Below are 19,027 nucleotides of genomic sequence, written 5' to 3'. Positions count from 1 at the left end.
TATCAAGCATGGAAAACCACGGACGCCTACTCAGATCCAAGCACAGTGACTGTGATAATCTTTTTATATTTGTTATCCATGGTCTCCTATCTTCTAAAATCAACGTTTAAAATTATGCTAACGAGTCAGAAAGGCTATTAGGAACCATATCCAGAGCCTCTCCGTGTTCCGGCTTCACAGGCTGTTACACTGTCTTTCCCTCTAACACAGGAGAAGGAAGGAGAAAGTGTAAAAGCCTGTGAAGATACAGCACGGAAGATTTTAATCTTTTTTAAAATTGTACCAATCGTACCAACCCAAAGAATAAAGGGGAGGTGGCATTTGGAGCACACAAAGAAAACCGTAAAAAAAGAGCCCACATTTCATTGCACTTGGAAATATTTTTCCACCTTTCCAGTACATTGCACGGATTATTAAAAAGGTGCTCCCAAAAAGCACAATTTTTCCCAGACATAACAAGCCCATAAACATCTACAAAAAAAATACAAAAAGTTATAGCCTTTTGAATGAAGGGAGCAGTAAAAAAAAAAAACATGCAGAAATGAAAAAAAAGGGCTGAGCCCTGAAAGGGTTAGAGGGAACCTGTTATCAGGAGGTCTTTTTCTGGCTCCCCCATGTCCCCATAGGCAATGTGCACACCGTTCTCTAAGTGTTTTTATAATAAAACTGGCTTTTTCTGATAAAAACAGAAGTTAGATAAAAGATGATCTATCAGATCAGTGTCCTGTGTCCCAAGGGCGTGGCCAGTGAGAAGCGGTATCCCCACCCACACCCTCGGAAACTGCTCAGTCATGTGTCTATTTCAAATAGGGTTATGGGTGTATTTTTTAAATTTCAAATAGACGGAGCAGTTTTCCGAGAGGGGGGGGGGAGCTTCTCATTGGCCACTCCAGTAGGACAATATTGGGGCAATGTGCACACTATTCACTATGGGGACATGGGGGAGCCAGAAAAAAGGCTCCTGATGACAGGTTACCTTTAAGTCACAGAATACATGCACACTCTCAGACATATCAGCTATACAGGCGGTCACCTACACTCACCGGCCACTTTATTAGCTACACCTGTCCAACTGCTCATTAACACTTAATTTCTAATCCGCCAATCACATGGCGGCAACTCAGTGCATTTAGGCATGTAGACAATCTCCTGCAGTTCAAACCGAGCATCAGTATGGGGAAGAAAGGTGATTTGATGCCTTTGAACGTGGCATGGTTGTTGGTGCCAGAAGGGCTGGTCTGAGTATTTCAGAAACTGCTGATCTACTGGGATTTTCACGCACAACCATCTCTAGGGTTTACAGAGAATGGTCCGAAAAAGAAAAAACATCCAGTGAGCGGCAGTTCTGTGGGCGGAAATGCCTTGTTGATGCCAGAGGTCAGAGGAGAATGGGCAGACTGGTTCGAGCTGATAGAAAGGCAACAGTGATTCAAATCGCCACCCGTTACAAGCAAGGTAGGCAGAAGAGCATCTCTGAACGCACAGTACGTCCAACTTTGAGGCAGATGGGCTACAGCAGAAGTCCACACCGGGTGCCACTCCTTTCAGCTAAGAACAGGAAACTGAGGCTACAATTTGCACAAGCTCATCGAAATTGGACAGTAGAAGATTGGAAAAACGTTGCCTGGTCTGATGAGTCTCGATTTCTGCTGCAACATTCGGATGGTAGGGTCAGAATTTGGCGTCAACAACATGAAAGCATGGATCCATCCTGCCTTGTATCAACGGTTCAGGCTGGTGGTGGTGGTGTCATGGTGTGGGGAATATTTTCTTGGCACTCTTTGGGCCCCTTGGTACCAATTGAGCATCGTTGCAACGCCACAGCCTACCTGAGTATTGTTGCTGACCATGTCCATCCCTTTATGAGCACAATGTACCCTGTAACATCTGATGGCTACTTTCAGCAGGATAATGCGCCATGTCATAAAGCTGGAATCATCTCAGACTGGTTTCTTGAACATGACAATGAGGTCACTGGACTCAAATGGCCTCCACAGTCACCAGATCTCAATCCAATAGAGCATCTTTAGGATGTGGTGGAACGGGAGATTCGCATCATGGATGTGCAGCCGACAAATCTGCGGCAACTGTGTGATGCCATCATGTCACTATGGACCAAAATCTCTGAGGAGCTTCCAGCACCTTGTTGTATCTATGCCATGAAGAATTGAGGCAGTTCTGAAGGCAAAAGGGGGTCCAACCCGTCACTAGCATGGTGTACCTAATAAAGTGGCCAGTGAGTGTACTTAAGAACACTGGACTTACATATGACCCCTAGTTACAAACGGACCTGTGGATGTTGGTAACTTACTGTACTTTAGTCCTGGGCTACAATAATCAGCTATAACAATTATCACAGGTGTCTGTAATGAAGCTTTTTTGATAATCCTGGTTCTTATGACAACCCAACATTTTTAAAATCCAGATGTCACAGAGACCAAAAAAATTCTGGCTGGGATTACAATGATAAAATATACAGTTCCGACTTACATACAAATTCAACTTAAGAACAAACCTACACACCCTATCTTGTACGTAACCCGTGGACTGCCTGTACATGGAAGACACATCTTTTAGACATTTATAGGAATACTACTAAGAGATGTAGAAGGGAGAATTTTTTATGCATGTTCTTTATGTGCATTTTCTTTGTCCTTGAGACTCTTCGTGCACTGATGTCTAGTTTAAGTGCAATAGGGAATCGATTGATCGTGTACTGGGCGAAAGTGCACCTATAGGATTTATATGGTGTATATCAGTCCGTGACCTCTGTGCACAACAACTAATTGCTGTATTTGGGATAAACGCTCTGTAATTGGGAATAAATTGGTTTGTCAATCACATCAGCGTGTAATAGGCCACACACCTGCTAATATAACAAAGCAGCTGAACAAAGCTCCTTAAAGGGAGAGGAGAGGTCACCTTCTAGAGGCAAATATACTGGGAATAATAGAAAAATACAGAACTTACTGGCAATAAGAAGGAGCTTTCTCAATATAAAAACATGTCTATTACCCCCGGGAGGGGGGTGGGTGACAACTGTCTGATTCCTGGGGGTCTGACCAGCAGATTTACTACTGCGATCTGTATTCTCGATGTGTCTGCTGTAAAGCATATCTCTAAAGGCTGTTAACAGTAACTCAGGAAAGATGGCCGCCTCATATTAAAAGTACAAATAAAAATAAAAAACCCAAAAACATCATATTACAAAAGAAAAAAAAAAAGTTTCATCTTCTGGGTCCAATTACAGCCAAAATAGAAAAGTGATGCCTCCTTTCTCGACCTTTTAGCTAAGTGTAGCTTAATTAGCTTTATTTTAAATGAAATCTAGCATCAAAAGCATAAGAAAACTACTTACTCATAGATCCAGGCACTGTGACTGCGCTAATCTTCTTATATTTGATATCCATGGTCTCCTCCATTCTCAAATCAACTTTGGAAACAATGCTAAGGATTCAGAAAGGCTCTGGGAATGGTACCAGAGCCCCCCTGTGCTGTAGCTTCACAGGCCATTACTATGAGCAAAGAGCACTCACCCCTCCCACTGTGTGATATTAAAGTAGGGACAGGGAGGAGGGGACAGTGTAACAGTTTGTAAAGCTACAGCACAGAGGAGCTGGGGTAACAGACACCAGATCACTTCTGACTCATTAGCATAATTATTAAAGTTGATTTTAGAAGGAAGGAGGCCATGGATAACAAATATAAGAAGATACCACAGTCACAGTGCCTGGATCTATGAGTAATGTCCCTGGTTTATTATGAAGGATTTCATGCACTGCCCTTTTTTAAAAAAAATTTAGAAGTCCGTAGTCCCCAAATTTTTGTTCACTGTGATGATTTTATTCTGCATTTTATTAGTTTTCTGCTTGGTTTTACCATTGCAGGCGAGTGGAGACTATTCACTATGATGTCACCCATACACTGAGCTAACAAAAGAAGAAGAGAATCTTCTCCATTACGCATTGAAATACATCAGAAAGATCAAAGAAGACACAATAGATGTGAATAATGAACTTGGAGTGGGATAGAAAACTTATTCTTAGCTCCAGCAGTATCTCACTTAGCTCCAGATCATTCCTCCCCCCTTCCCTCGTCATAGACTTTTATGCCTCTCATGTGAGGTGCAGTCTGTCTTGCTCTAGCAAGACGGACTTAGCAAAGATTTAAGAGTAAATCTCAGTCTGCAGGGAGGAGGGGGGCAAAGTGTCAAAATTGGAAAGTCAAGATTAATAATTGGTCACAGAAGGAGTCGCAGCAACAAACAGGCTGGTGATCAGTACTGGACCCTTTTGTTCCTCTGTGCAATAGATTAGATTTCAGGGTAGGAGCCATCGCTTCCAGAGATATTTATGGCACCGCAGTGACTCGCAGATTTTATCAAGTGCATTCAACTGCTCCAGCCAAATGCATATTGATCAGAACGAATGCTGAAAGACACAAGCGAGAAGGTAAAAGGTGAGCGGCGCAGGCAAGTCACGGCAAGCTCCACGCCTCTGCGTCATGCTCCGAGGGGCTTGGGAGGTGACAAAGCTTTATTATTCACTTCACACTAACAGATCGTTTTTAACTCGTGGGTGAGATCCTGGTAATGAGAAATCTTTCTGTATCACATTCTATGTCAAATTTCACAAGGTGATTAAATTTACCATTACCATCCTCCTGCTCTATAACATGCTGCCTGCAAATAGGACACTGTGTACAATCTACTCAGCTCCTCCTGCTCTATGACATGCTGCCTGCAGATAGGACACTATGTACAATCTGCTCAGCTCCTCCTGCTCTATAACATGCTGCCTGCAGATAGGACACTATGTACAATCTGCTCAGCTCCTCCTGCTCTATAACATGCTGCCTGCAGATAGGACACTATGTACAATCTGCTCAGCTCCTTCTGCTCTATAACATGCTGCCTGTAGATAGGACACTACATACAATCTGCTCAGCTCCTTCTGCTCTATAACATGCTGCCTGCAGATACGGCTTTATATACAATGTCCTCAGCTCTTTCTGTTCTATAACATGCTGCCTGCAGTTAGGACACTGTGTACAACCTCCTCAGCTCCTCCGGCTCTATAATATGCTGCCTGCAGATTCAGGTTTATATACAATCTGCTCAGCTCTTTCTGTTCTACAACATGCTGCCTGCAGATAGGACACTATGTATAACTGCCTCAGCTCCCCCTGCTTTATAACATGCTGCCTGCAGATAGGACACTGTGTACAACCTCCTCAGCTCCTCCTGCTCTATAATATGCTGCCTGCAGATTCAGGTTTATATACAATCTGCTCAGCTCTTTCTGTTCTACAACATGCTGCCTGCAGATAGGACACTATGTATAACTGCCTCAGCTCCCCCTGCTTTATAACATGCTGCCTGCAGATAGGACACTGTGTACAACCTCCTCAGCTCCTCCTGCTCTATAATATGCTGCCTGCAGATTCAGGTTTATATACAATCTGCTCAGCTCTTTCTGTTCTACAACATGCTGCCTGCAGATAGGACACTATGTATAACTGCCTCAGCTCCCCCTGCTTTATAACATGCTGCCTGCAGATAGGACACTGTGTACAACCTCCTCAGCTCCTCCTGCTCTATAATATGCTGCCTGCAGATTCAGGTTTATATACAATCTGCTCAGCTCTTTCTGTTCTACAACATGCTGCCTGCAGATAGGACACCATGTATAACTGCCTCAGCTCCCCCTGCTTTATAACATGCTGCCTGCAGATAGGACACTATGTATAACTGCCTCAGCTCCCCCTGCTTTATAACATACTCTTTAAAGAAACTCTTTAAAATCCAGCATGATAAACTGTGGACACTCCTAAATCCAGGCACCGTGACTGTGATAATCTTCTTATATTTGTTATCCATGGCCTCCTTCCTTATAAAATCTACTTTTACGATTCTGCTAATAAACTTGGGGGGGAGGGGGGTGATCTAAACACACAGACTGTTACACTGTCTCACCCTGCCCCCTGCTACGTGACCACTGAAGAAACAGAAGTAAGTATTGAGGGAGCAGAGAGGAGGGCGAGACAGTGTAACAGTCTGTGAATTCAGATCACAGAGGGGCTAGGGTAGCCCTTCAGGCTCTGTAGCATAATTTTAATACTTGATTTTAGAAGGAAGGAGGCCATGGATAACAAATAAGAATATTACCACAGTCACGGTGCCTGGATCTATGAGTAAGTATCTTTGGTATATCAGGATGGATTTTGATGGTGGATTTCCTTTATAGAAGTGTTCCCTTCTATGCTTCATGCAGTATATAAGCCCCTCCTTTCAGCATGCAGTCCTGTAGCACACAGTGACTCAAAGGTACGTCAGGAAGCCATAATCTACATAATAATCTCTCAACATAACATTAATACAGCAACAAAAATGCTCCCGTTTCCCATAAACGACACAGTTCACCGGCCTGCCCTAACCTCACCACAATGAGTAACACATTCCAGTCCTGCCCAGAAAATGTTATGACCTCTCAACCTATTATCATTGTATTACAGCAACCACTCGAAAATCATGTTCTACAAAACTCTACGTCAATCGCCTGTGCAAAGCCACAAGCTCACAATAATATGTGTAGAGCATAGACTCCTTAGAAACCCAAAAAATGGAGCGGAACCACAATGCACCCCGACTAATCGGCCAATGAAGGAGTAGAACCATCTCAAGGAGGATCAGAGAGAAATGAACATAATGGCACTTAAAGGGAACCGGTCATCAGAAATTTGCCTAATAAACCACTACCAGTATATTGTCGATCAGTTGAACAGCTTCTAGTTTTTGTTTCTTTCATGCTTCAGTGTGGTGGCCTCATCTAGAACATCAACTTTAAAGTGAGATGCATAAAGTCAGGGAGGCGGAGAGTTTAACTCTGGAGTCAAGCTCTCCTTGCCTCTGAACACCCCCTCATGCACCGGACTTCAGGAGATCTGATCAATGATGCCCCTGGACGCAGGACCATCAATTAAAGTGAAGGGGGCGTTATAAGGCAGGAAGAGCTTGACTTTAGTGTTAAACTCTCCGCCTCCTTGACTTGATAAACCGATATACATCTAACTTCAAAGTGGATTTTCTGGGTGATGCCACCACACTGGAACATGAAAGAAACATCATCTAGAAGCTGCTCAACAACATACTGCTAGTGGTTTATTAGGCCATTTTCTGATGACAGGTTCCCTTTAAATATGAGGGTCACAAAGGGTCTGAATACTTCTGACCATGTGATATTTTAGATTTTCTTGTTTAATAAATAAGCAAAAATATCTACATTTCAGTTTTTTTTCTGTCAAGATGAGGGAGAAGAGTGCACATTAATGAGCAAAAAAAAAAAAAAAACAACTAATTTTAATGTTACCAACTGGTGGCAATGAAACAGAGTAAAAAAAAATGTAATGGTGTGTGTGTGCTGTTGGTGTATGTGTGGTGTTGGTGTGTGCGTGCGCGTGCGCGTGTGTGTGTGTGTGGTGTTGGTGTGTGTGTGCGGTGTTGGTGTATTAGATATTTATTTAATTTATTTCGTTAATTTTACAAACCACCTTGGGACGGAGCGTTAAGGATTGCTATAGTTTAGCTAACGACTCATTTAAATGCTAGACTGACAGAATTCCCGTCTTTTAGTGGACTCAGCAAAATTATAATCTACCGCGTTTCGCTCACTTAATTTTATCAGTTTTACAAACAATTTCGTTTTGCGGTAATAGTCATATGCATCGCGGCCTATCACTCACTATATGGCGCCGAGTCGCCGATTAAGAAACTGTATTAACTATATCCTCACATATTGAAAAGCTTTTACTAGTAAAGGTCCGACCTCCGGATGGCTCCGACCAATCCAACGCTCATCCAAATTCCTCGTTACACATCCCTATTCCTACCCATCATGTATTATATGGTCACCTATATTCATCTACTGGTGCTTTAACCTCTTAACCACCAGGCGCTTTTTTTAGTTTATACATTTCCGTTTTTTTACTCCCCACCTTTCAAAAGCCATAAAAGTTTTTATTTTTCTGTGTATAGAGCAGTGGTACGTTTTCTGCAGAAAAAATACAACTTCCCAGTGTCTCCATTTAATATTATTTGTACTGGGAAGAGGGAGAAAAGATTCCAAAGTAGAAGTGACAAAAAAAAAAAAAAAAACACAACAACAACAACACATAGTTGCGCCATTTTATTAGGAACTTCGTATTTACGGCTTTGACATGGTGCTCCAATTGAAACCTCTGCTTCATTTTTTGGGTCACTAAGATCACAGAGGAACCAAATACAAAATGTATCATTCTGCTTTATTATGTAGATTTTTACATTTTAACTTTCATACAAAATAAAGGTTTTGTTTCACCATATTAGGACGCCAATAACTTTTTCATACTTGGGTGAATGGCCTTGTGTAAGGCTTGAAGGACAAGCTGACGTTTTCTACTATTTTGGGGACTGTTTAGATCACAATGAAGACAGCGCCACCCCTGACTGTAGGCAGAATGTGGTATTGCAGCTTAAATACTTTTGTTTCTACGCAAGCTTTTCTGGAGGCTTTATCCATACATATGGGGGAACTCCTGCTCTGTAATGGGGGCACTGGAACTGTTAAAGGAGTGGTTCTCTGTTTGACCTAAAGAGACCTGATCACAAGCTTAAAGGGAATCTACTATCAAAATCAAATATAGTGAACTAGGGACATTACTCAAATATCCAGGCACCGTGACTGTTGTATCTTCTTATATTTGTTATCCATGGCCTCCTTCCTTCTAAAAGCAACTTTTAAAATTATGCGTATGAGCCTGAAGGGCTACCCTTGTCCCTCTGTGATTTGGCTTTACAGACTGTCACACTCCCTCTTCCTTCCCCTCAGTACCCACTTGGAATGGGAAGTGTTTACTGTTGAGGGAGCAGGGGGGAAGTGAGATAGCTTCACAGGCTGTTACACTGAAGCAGAGGGGTTCAATTAAGGTCTTCCAGAGCCCTCCAGGCTCATTAGCAAGGATTTTAAAAGTTGATTTTTAGAAAAGAGGAAGCCAATATAAGAAGATTACCACAGTCACGGTGCCTAAGAGTAAGTGTCCATGATTTATCAAGATGGATTTTGATGGTGGAATTCCTTTAAAAGGGATTGTATTAATAAGCCGACAATATAGTCCAGCGCAAGTGGTTGAAAATACTCCAGCAATAGTATGACCTCCAAGTGCCATAAATGATCAATATGTAAAATTGTTAACTTTGCAATAATAATAATTCCTTTATTTATATAGCGCACACAGATTTCCCAGCGCTGCACAAAGCATGTAAGATCAGTCCCTGCCCCCAATGGGGCTCACAATCTAATCAACCTAACAGTATGTTTTGGAGTGTGGGAGGAAACTGGAGGACCCGGGGGAAACCCACGCAAACAAGGAGAGAAAATACAAACTCTTTGCAGATGTTGACCTGGGTGAGATTTGAAACGTCCCCAGCGCTGCAAGGCTGTAATGCTAACCAGTGAGCCACCGTGCCGCCCTGAATAATGAAAAAAATCCCCAAAATGAAATATATGTGTGTATATTTTATATATTAAAGTTCAACGGCTTAAAGTTTTAATATTTTTTTCCCACAGCTTCTTTAAAATCTCATATACTTTGCACTTCAAGGATCCAAGAACATCCCATAGGACCCCAGCCTAGAGGTGTTACAAATTATAGCTGCTTATTCCATCCTACTATATCCTGCCCCCGGACAGTGACTGACAGCCTTCCTACACACACCCATCCCTTATGTATCCTCATCACGTCAGCGGATAACAGCATCTGTAAGGGGAGATGATGAGAGTCATACACCTGCATCACCGCCACGGTCACCAACAGCATCAAAAGCCATTGCCGTCTGTAGTTAGTAAACAATACAGAGGAAATCTATGCGCGTTAAAGGGGTTTTATAATACTTGTCATTCCTTAAAGGGGTCATCTGGTTTTGACAATTTTTGTACAAGCAAAAAAATTATGTTTTCTTTTCTCTGTTCGGTGCTCTGGTCCTTTCTGACCTCAGTTAGGGCGGCAAGATGGCTAGCACTTCTGCCTTGCAGCGCTGGGGTCCTGGGTTTGAATACCACCCAGATCAACATCTGCAAAGAGTTTGTATGTTCTCTCTGTGTTTGCGTGGGTTTCCTCCGGGTCCTCCGGTTTACTCCCACACTCCAAAACATACTGGTAGGTTGATTAGATTGTGAGCCAAATCTAAGCTGCATAATCTGTGTGCGCTATATAAATAAATAAATTATTATTATTATTGGTAGAATTTTACCATCACCTGGGGCCAATAGTATAAAAATTAACTAAACAGTTTAGTCACAGTTCAACTTTTAGCACCCACATTAATCACTTAGATTAATAGGGTGCAATATACCGTCACCGTTATCACGCATTAGGAACAGCTCCATCCACTTTATAGTGACCGTTCCTGCAGTACCAGGCACAGCCACCGCAAATATGTGGCGCTGTTCACAATAAATCATAAAAGGAAGTATTCTGAAGCCCTAATTAAAGGTCAATAATTCAAGGACTGAATACAGAACCGGAGGACGCACAAAGATGACCCCTTGGCTTTATATTTTGGCCATTCTATATAACGTCCATGATGATATCACAGCCCCCGATATTCGCTGCAGAGACTGATGAGCCATATTGGACTGCTAAGAAATTCTAATTCCTGCAATACCCAGATGCCATCAGCAGAATATCGGGTCGGTATATGGCGTCCCACAAGGCAATTCCCAAATATCATATGCAAGCTTCACTTTTACAGGAATGCGATGAGGCCGGCAGAGCGCGGGTGACCTGGCAGAGGAGATCGCAGATTCCTTGGCACGGAAAGCAATGATCTCACAGCAAATAACAGGTCACTGCAGTATAATGTACCGGAGCGTAATAACACCTCATCTAATGAGTGGGCGAGCTGGTAATGACTGTGATCCTGGATGAGGTCACAGGGAGGCCAGAGGTCACCTACACCTATATATACAATTCTATATACATGCGGTCCACTACTTAAGAACACCCAACTTACAGACGACCCCTAGTTACAAACGGACCTCTGGATGTTGGCAACTTACTGTACTTTATCCCCAGGCTACAATAAACAGCTGTAACAGTTATCACAGGTGTCTGCAATGAAGTTTTATTATTAATTCTGGTTCTTGACAATTCAACATTTTTAAAATCCAATTGTCACAGAGACCAAAAAAAAAAAAAAATGTTGTCTGGAGTTACAATGATAAAATATACAGTTCCGACTTACATACAAATTCAACTTAAGAACAAACTTACATAACCTATTTTGTACGTAACTTCAAGTGGTAGGTTTCCTTTAAATGGAGATTGTGTAATACTTAATACCCCCTGTAGGGGCACTGCAGCTAAATGAATGACAGTCAGCTGATTTCAAGAGATCCCATTAGGGGGACACGGACCTGTTTAAAGGGATCATCCCAGCAAAGTTAAAATACAACAGTTTTTTTGGCTGTATTTCTAAATTTTTGACAGTATTTTTTTTACCAATTAGTATTCAGAATATTCCACCCAGCAAAGATTTGACATCACACTATTATAAGTTAATATATGATTTTAAAGGGGTTTTCCCACCAATTAATTTAGGCCCTATCTTATTGGTCAGTGATGAGACCCCCACAAGTCCCGAAAAACGAAAGGTCCCAGGTACGTCTGTCGGAGATGTACGGAGCGGACGGCTGCACATGTCCGTTCTCCTCCATTCATCTTTATGGAGCTGACGGTGATTGCTGAGCGCAGCACTCGCGGTGGGAAACCCATTTAAGGGTGATGGCACACGTATGCGTTTTCAATCCGTTTTCAATGCGTTTAAGCAAAACGGGCCAAAAACTGATTGAAAATGGATTGAAAACACATACGTGTGACATCACCCTTAGACACTTTCTAGGCAAAGTTTTTTGCTTTTTTTTTTTTTTTTTTTTAATTTCCTACTTGTCCACAATTCCCCACAAAGAATCAGTCGCTACAGTTCACATTTGACTGTAACATTCGGCCGATCTGACCCTGTAATATCATAGCCTAATACACAGAGGTAGATCCTTCCTTGCTGTCTATATGATCTATACGAGGTCCTATTAGATCTAAGCTGCCCTCACAGCTGAGGATTTGTAACTATTGCATGTCGCCCTCTGTGAAGTAGAGAGCCTGGACTTCAGACTGATAGATTACATCTGTACTGATACATTGAAGCAAATCACAGACTGGAGAGAGAGATGTGAGCTGCTGACTACAAGAGAACAACATACAAGGAGGAATTCAATGTTACAAGATGATGGCAGAGACCGAAAGAGGAAAGGAACCAACATATATGACAATTGTCTAATCCTACATTACATCCAAAGCTACATTCACAATTCTGCCAAGTATCACTGGACACAAGCAAAACTCAAAAGGTGTCGATACTTTTGTGTAATACGTGGGAACTAATAGATTTACCTACAACCAGAATACAGACATGTAATGCAAAATCCACTAGGAATGCTGGGGGATTCCAGCTTTAAAGTGAGCGCAGCTCTACGGTATATAATAGAATAAAAGGTAAGTAATGTCATATGTACACAATGGCTCTGATTTATCAAAAGTTTGGCAAACTGCACTCACTAATGAATATTGGTGCCCAATCTTCAATAATCTGGTGCCCCCTGTACTGCTCAGGAAGTGTGCACCAACTTTTTTTTTTTATAAACAGCGTGTGACTCTATATAAAAGGAGCACTGTCGTCAAGTCGCTGTACTCCGTTTAATCACTAACAGCCACTTTAGGTGCAGCCGCGACAGACAAAACTGGCACAGACAATTCTTGAAAACACGTGCAAGCTCCAAAACGTGTACTTTCTAGTGCAAGTAGAAGAGAAAACTGGCAAAAACAGAATAATAGATCTGTCCTATTAATTGCTGCGGCAGAAGAGTGAGTGCAGCTCTGGAGTATAATACAGGATGTAACTCAGGATCAGTACCGGATAAGTAATGTCATGTATGTACACAATGACTGCACCAGCAGAATAGTGAGTGCAGCTCTGGGGTATAATACAGGATGTAACTCAGGATCAGCACAGGATAAGTAATGTCATGTATGTACACAGTGACTGCACCAGCAGCAGAATAGTGAGTGCAGCTCTGGAGTATAATACAGGATGTAACTCAGGAACAGTGCAGGATAAGTAATGTCATGTATGTACACAGTGACTGCACCAGCAGCAGAACAGTGAGTGCAGCTCTGGAGTATAATACAGGATGTAACTCAGGATCAGTACAGGATAAGTAATGTCATGTATGTACACAGTGACTGCACCAGCAGCAGAATAGTGAGTGCAGCTCTGGTGTATAATACAGGATGTAACTCTGGATCAGTACAGGATGAGTAATGTCATGTATGTACACAGTGACTGCATCAGCAGCAGAATAGTGAGTGCAGCTCTGGGGTATAAAACAGGATGTAACTCAGGATCAGTACAAGATAGGTAATGTCATGTATGTACACAGTGACTCCTCCAGCAGAATAGTGAGTGCAGCTCTGGAGTATAATACAGGATGTAACTCAGGATCAGTACAGGATAAGTAATGTCATGTATGTACACAGTGACTGCACCACCAGCAGAATAGTGAGTGCAGCTCTGGAGTATAATACAGGATGTAACTCAGGATCAGCACAGGATAAGTAATGTCATGTATGTACACAGTGACTGCACCAGCAGCAGAATAGTGAGTGGAGCTCTGGAGTATAAAACAGGATGTAACTCAGGATCAGTACAGGATAAGTAATGTCATGTATGTACACAGTGACTGCACCAGCAGCAGAATAGTGAGTGCAGCTCTGGGGTATAATACAGGATGTAACTCAGGATCAGTACAAGATAAGTAATGTCATGTATGTACACAGTGACTGCACCAGCAGCAGAATAGTGAGTGGAGCTCTGGAGTATAAAACAGGATGTAACTCAGGATCAGTACAGGATAAGTAATGTCATGTATGTACACAGTGACTGCGCCAGCAGCAGCATAGTGAGTGCAGCTCTGGGGTATAATACAGGATGTAACTCAGGATCAGTACAGGATAAGTAATGTCATGTATGTACACAGTGACTGCACCAGCAGCAGAATAGTGAGTGCAGCTCTGGGGTATAATACAGGATGTAACTCAGGATCAGCACAGGATAAGTAATGTCATGTATGTACACAGTGACTGCACCAGCAGCAGAATAGTGAGTGGAGCTCTGGAGTATAAAACAGGATGTAACTCAGGATCAGTACAGGATAAGTAATGTCATGTATGTACACAGTGACTGCGCCAGCAGCAGCATAGTGAGTGCAGCTCTGGGGTATAATACAGGATGTAACTCAGGATCAGTAGAGGATAAGTAATGTCATGTATGTACACAGTGACTGCACCAGCAGCAGAATAGTGAGTGCAGCTCTGGGGTATAATACAGGATGTAACTCAGGATCAGTACAAGATAAGTAATGTCATGTATGTACACAGTGACTACACCAGCAGCAGAATAGTGAGTGCAGCTCTGGAGTATAATACAGGATGTAACTCAGGATCAGTACAGGATAAGTAATGTCATGTATGTACACAGTGACTGCACCAGCTGCAGAATAGTGAGTGCAGCTCTGGGGTATAATACAAGATGTGAAGTTATATATAGGATCAGGATAATACGTGATCACTAGGCTTCATGTAGACTACTGGTTGGGGCCCCTGGGGGCCAGCAGCGGGTGGCAGCACTTACCTTGGGTTTGTACAGCCACTTTCTGAACCTGTTCATCATTCCCTCCGGGGCTGCGCGGCTGCTGGATGTCACTGCTCCCCAGGGGACTGTCCCCTTCCCCTGCCGGTAAGTCCTAGTGTCGCGCTAACAATCCAGGTGTGGGTCACCCCAGCCCCAGGACGCCCGAGGCCGGCTCTCCCGTGTATTCCGATCAGCAGCAGCGAGGGCTCCACTGACAGCCCCAATACAGTCACCATCCCAAGCGAGCAGCGCCACTCTGGTACATCCACGCATGCGCGCCAGCTTTCCCATACCAAAGCACCTAGCAGCGCCCCTCCCCAAGCCGCGTCCCAGCAACCAATCACCAGAAAGAGGCGGTCACTTTCATTTTAATTCCCTTTCCCCGGGGGGGGGGTTATCGTTCGCCATCTTTGTCATGGGCAAGCATAACCTTTACACAGCGAAGTCACCTAATATCCTTTGGCTTTGTCCTATAATAAATCATCAAATTACGAACCGTTCAATAAAACAAAAAAAATCGTTTTGTCACGAAAAACTTAACTGAAAGATGTCCCGTTTTATAATTATAACTGAAGTCGTTATACTATATCTATAATTTTGTTTTTATGAGTGTTGGTAATTACCAAAGTAAAAAATGACGTATTTCATGGTAATTGTGACTCTTTTAGCACAAGCCTGTACATTTCCCTTTTCAAAAATGGCCACGGTAGAGAGAAGGCGTGGCGACACATAGACTCCTCCCACCTCCTCCTCCACAATCCATATGCATACACACACAGCCCTGCTGAGATATTGATACTCACGCGTAGAGATCTTTCCCATAATAGTGACGTGTAGCTGAGCTGGAAATAGAAGTCATTATCATGTCAATGTACAAGAAAGAAAACCTCCAACCTCAGGGACGAACACACACCTGCTGCCATGACGGATAACATATGTGCAGGCTCACAGCAGTCATAGTCACAAATAGTCAATTATAATAAAATGAAGTATCTATATCCATGGCTACATTAGTCAAGATCTAAGCCTCGCACTGTAATAATCGGAAATGTGCACGCGTTACGGCAGACAAGATGAAGAGACCTTAAATATCAGCTGAAAATACACAAATCCACACAATAGCAACCCACTTATATTATTATTATTAATATTTTTACAATGTTATATTTTGTAGCACTTACACTTTTATTTAAAAGGTGTTGTCCAGAGTTAAAATTGCCATAAAGGGAGTTGTTCCAGCTCCAGAATTTCAGAGGAGTCGAATTTATAATGTACTAAACCAAGTCCAAAAGCCCACATCCCTTGGTTTGCCCCTAAACTTTAACCCCCACCCAGTATATTATCCCATGCTGTATAATGTCTGCAGATGTGGTCTCCGCATCTGGCAGTGTTCCTTTCCATTGACTCCTCACCATGTATGTTGCGGTTCATCTACCCTGTTTTATACACCCCTGGTTAAGACCCTCCCCCTGGTTAATACCCCCTTTCTCTGTAGACCCCCCCCCCCTTCCCCACCATATATTGCCTTCTTATCTCTAGCCCCCTTTTAGTGCCAACTTTTCTGCACCTCCGCTGATATTTCTTCCTTATCTGTAGCATTACAGGCGGTCCCCTACTTAAGAACACTCGACTTACATACAACCCCTAGTTACAAACGGACCTCTGGATTTTGGTAATTTATTGTACTTTAGTCCTAGGCTACAATAAACAGCTATAACAGTTATCACAGGCGTCTGTAATGAAGCTTTAGTGTTAATCCTGATTCTTATGACAACCCAACATTTTTAAAATCCAATTGTCACAGAGACCAAAAAAGTTCTGTCTGGGATTACAATGATAAAATATACAGTTCCGATTTACATACAAACTCAATTTAAGAACAAACCTACAGACCCTATCTTGTATGTAACCCAGGGACTGCCTGTATATATATTGCCTGAGCCAGAATCAGTGGTGTAACTAGGAGAAGCAGGGCCCCATGCCAGACTTGTTTTTTGTTTTTTTAAAAAACCAGCATGCTTTCTTAGGAAAAAACAGCATAGATGACATATTTCACAACATTGTGAGAAAGAGTGTTATAAGCTGACATTCTTAGTTTACAGCTCTCTTACTCCATGTGACTTCCCGGCGCTAATTTCTGACTTTTACAGCAAAATAAAGTCCTAACCCATGTTGGACGCTCAACATGCATCCAAATTGATAATCCTATGTAAATAACAGTAACTGAACTGTTATATAGAACCTTGAACTCAGGGCCAGCTCAAGGTTTCGGTAGGCCCCTGGCCGACAGAGCCTCAGTCGGCCTCTTTGCAGTGAACTCATGTGTTCCCTAAAATATTTCAAAGTTTATTGTAAATAACAGCTTCCTCATGGTTATTTTATATAAAGCCCCTCACCCCCATATATTCCTTTTGTACAGCTTTATGTGCCCCCGCCCCAGAAGCTCTGGTCCAATGCCAATGCTGGCACCGATCCTGCATGCACATCACATATACACAATCAAAACCAAAATTGCGGTCCTGGCCCGAATCCAATTGCAGGTTATAGCTGGATTTCACACCAGGCAGGATCTAGTGCAGAAAGAGAATGTAGATGATGTTGATGACTGTCCGCATCATAATTTGGGCCACTTTCGTGTGTATTTAGCAGAGGCCGCCATGCTCAATGTGATGACATCATTGTGCCTGCCAGATTCAGAGCCTTGCATACCAGCTGCAGAGGAGGAAACAAGACTGCTGTGAACTCAACTTTCTCATTCAAGCTTTGGGGCTTTATCTTCCAGTCCGTGGAAAGGGATAGGCAGTTTTTGGGAAATTTTGTGAATGGGTGTCAGATATATCTGCATGTAATTGTGCAGCCTGAGTAAACTTATTCACTGGTGGTCTCTAGGACTCACAATCCTGTTGAATTCAAATGCATACCTCCCAACTTTTGTGGAGGAGAAAGAGGGACAAAATGGCGGCGCGCGAAGCGCGCCGCGGCGATTTTTTTACCCACAGAAGCCACACCCTAGCCACGCCCCCTAACCACACCCCCTGGCCACGCCACTGCTCATACCTTCAACGCATCCACTGGCACCAATGTATATTTATGTATATAATTGGGGGGCATATTCCACTCCCCCTAGACAACGAGCATGCCCTCCTAGACAACGAGCATGCCCTCCTAGACAACGAGCATGTCCTCCCCTAGACAACGAGCATGCCCCCCCCAGACAACGAGCATGTCCTCCCCTAGACAACGAGCATGTCCCCCCCTAGACAACGAGCATGTCCCCCCCAGACAACGGGCATGTCCGCCCCCAGACAACGAGCATGCCCCCCCTAGACAACGAGCATGTCCCCCCCAGACAACGAGCATGTCCCCCCCAGACAACGGGCATGTCCGCCCCCAGACAACGAGCATGCCCCCCCCTAGACAACGAGCATGTCCCCCCCAGACAACGAGCATGCCCCCCCTAGACAACAAGCATGCCCCCCCTAGACAACGAGCATGTCCCCTAGACAACGAGCATGCCCCCCCCTAGACAACGAGCATGTACCCCCCCCTAGACAACGAGCATGTACCCCCACCTAGACAACGACCATGTCCCCCCCTAGACAACGAGCATGTCCCCCCCCCCTAGACAACGAGCATGTCCCCCACCTAGACAACGAGCCTGTCCCCCCCTGTGGCTGCGTGCCCTTTTTTGTGTTTGTGTTATTTTTGTCTTCCAGGACCGTGCCTGCTGTGGACTGCTTCCGATTCGAAGGATTACATCGATGACCGACAGTTCTAACAAATAAAATGGTCAACGAGGGTGTGTCTGCGTTTTTTGTTCAATAAAATTTTCTGAAAACGGTGTGATTATTTATTTTTTTGCGACACTCTTCACTCTTCATAGTTTGCCGTAGTAGTGGTGCCGGCTAGATGACGGTGCTCATTACTAAGGGCTGGCCTTAGTGTTTGCCTTAATTTTTTTGGCAAATTCACACTAACGCCCATACCATTACCCCGGTACCCACCGCCACCAGGGGTGCCGGGAAGAGCCGGGTACAAACCAGTACCTGACCGTCTATAGATGGTCAGGTGTTGGGGCGGCTGCAGGCTGTTATTGTTGCGCTGGAATAGCCCCCTAACAGTGGCCTATCCCAGCTCAGTAATGGCAGGCTGCTGCTGCTTTTTTGTATCAGGCTGATTTGAAAAATAGGGGCACCCCATGCCGTTTTTTCTTCAAATTTTTGACAAAAATATGCGTGGGGTCCCCCC

The 19,027-nt window shown here is 43.4% G+C and overlaps 1 protein-coding gene across 1 annotated transcript in view; it reads right to left on the bottom strand.

Annotated features, from left to right (window-relative positions):
• ZFYVE28 (zinc finger FYVE-type containing 28) overlaps positions 1 to 15,086 on the bottom strand; it is a 107,779-nt gene extending 92,693 nt beyond the window's left edge. Inside the window, exon 1 of the mRNA XM_072126198.1 lies at positions 14,780 to 15,086. Coding sequence (XP_071982299.1) covers positions 14,780 to 14,818 — 39 coding nt within the window. The 5' untranslated portion in view covers positions 14,819 to 15,086. The remainder of the gene's footprint in view (positions 1 to 14,779) is intronic.
• Positions 15,087 to 19,027: the final 3,941 nt, after the last annotated feature.

The sequence above is a fragment of the Engystomops pustulosus genome, chromosome 1, assembly GCF_040894005.1.
Source record: "Engystomops pustulosus chromosome 1, aEngPut4.maternal, whole genome shotgun sequence".
Lineage (NCBI taxonomy): Eukaryota > Metazoa > Chordata > Amphibia > Anura > Leptodactylidae > Engystomops > Engystomops pustulosus.
The sequence above is the reverse complement of the archived record's forward strand: the minus strand, read 5'-3'. Positions and strand labels throughout refer to the sequence as shown.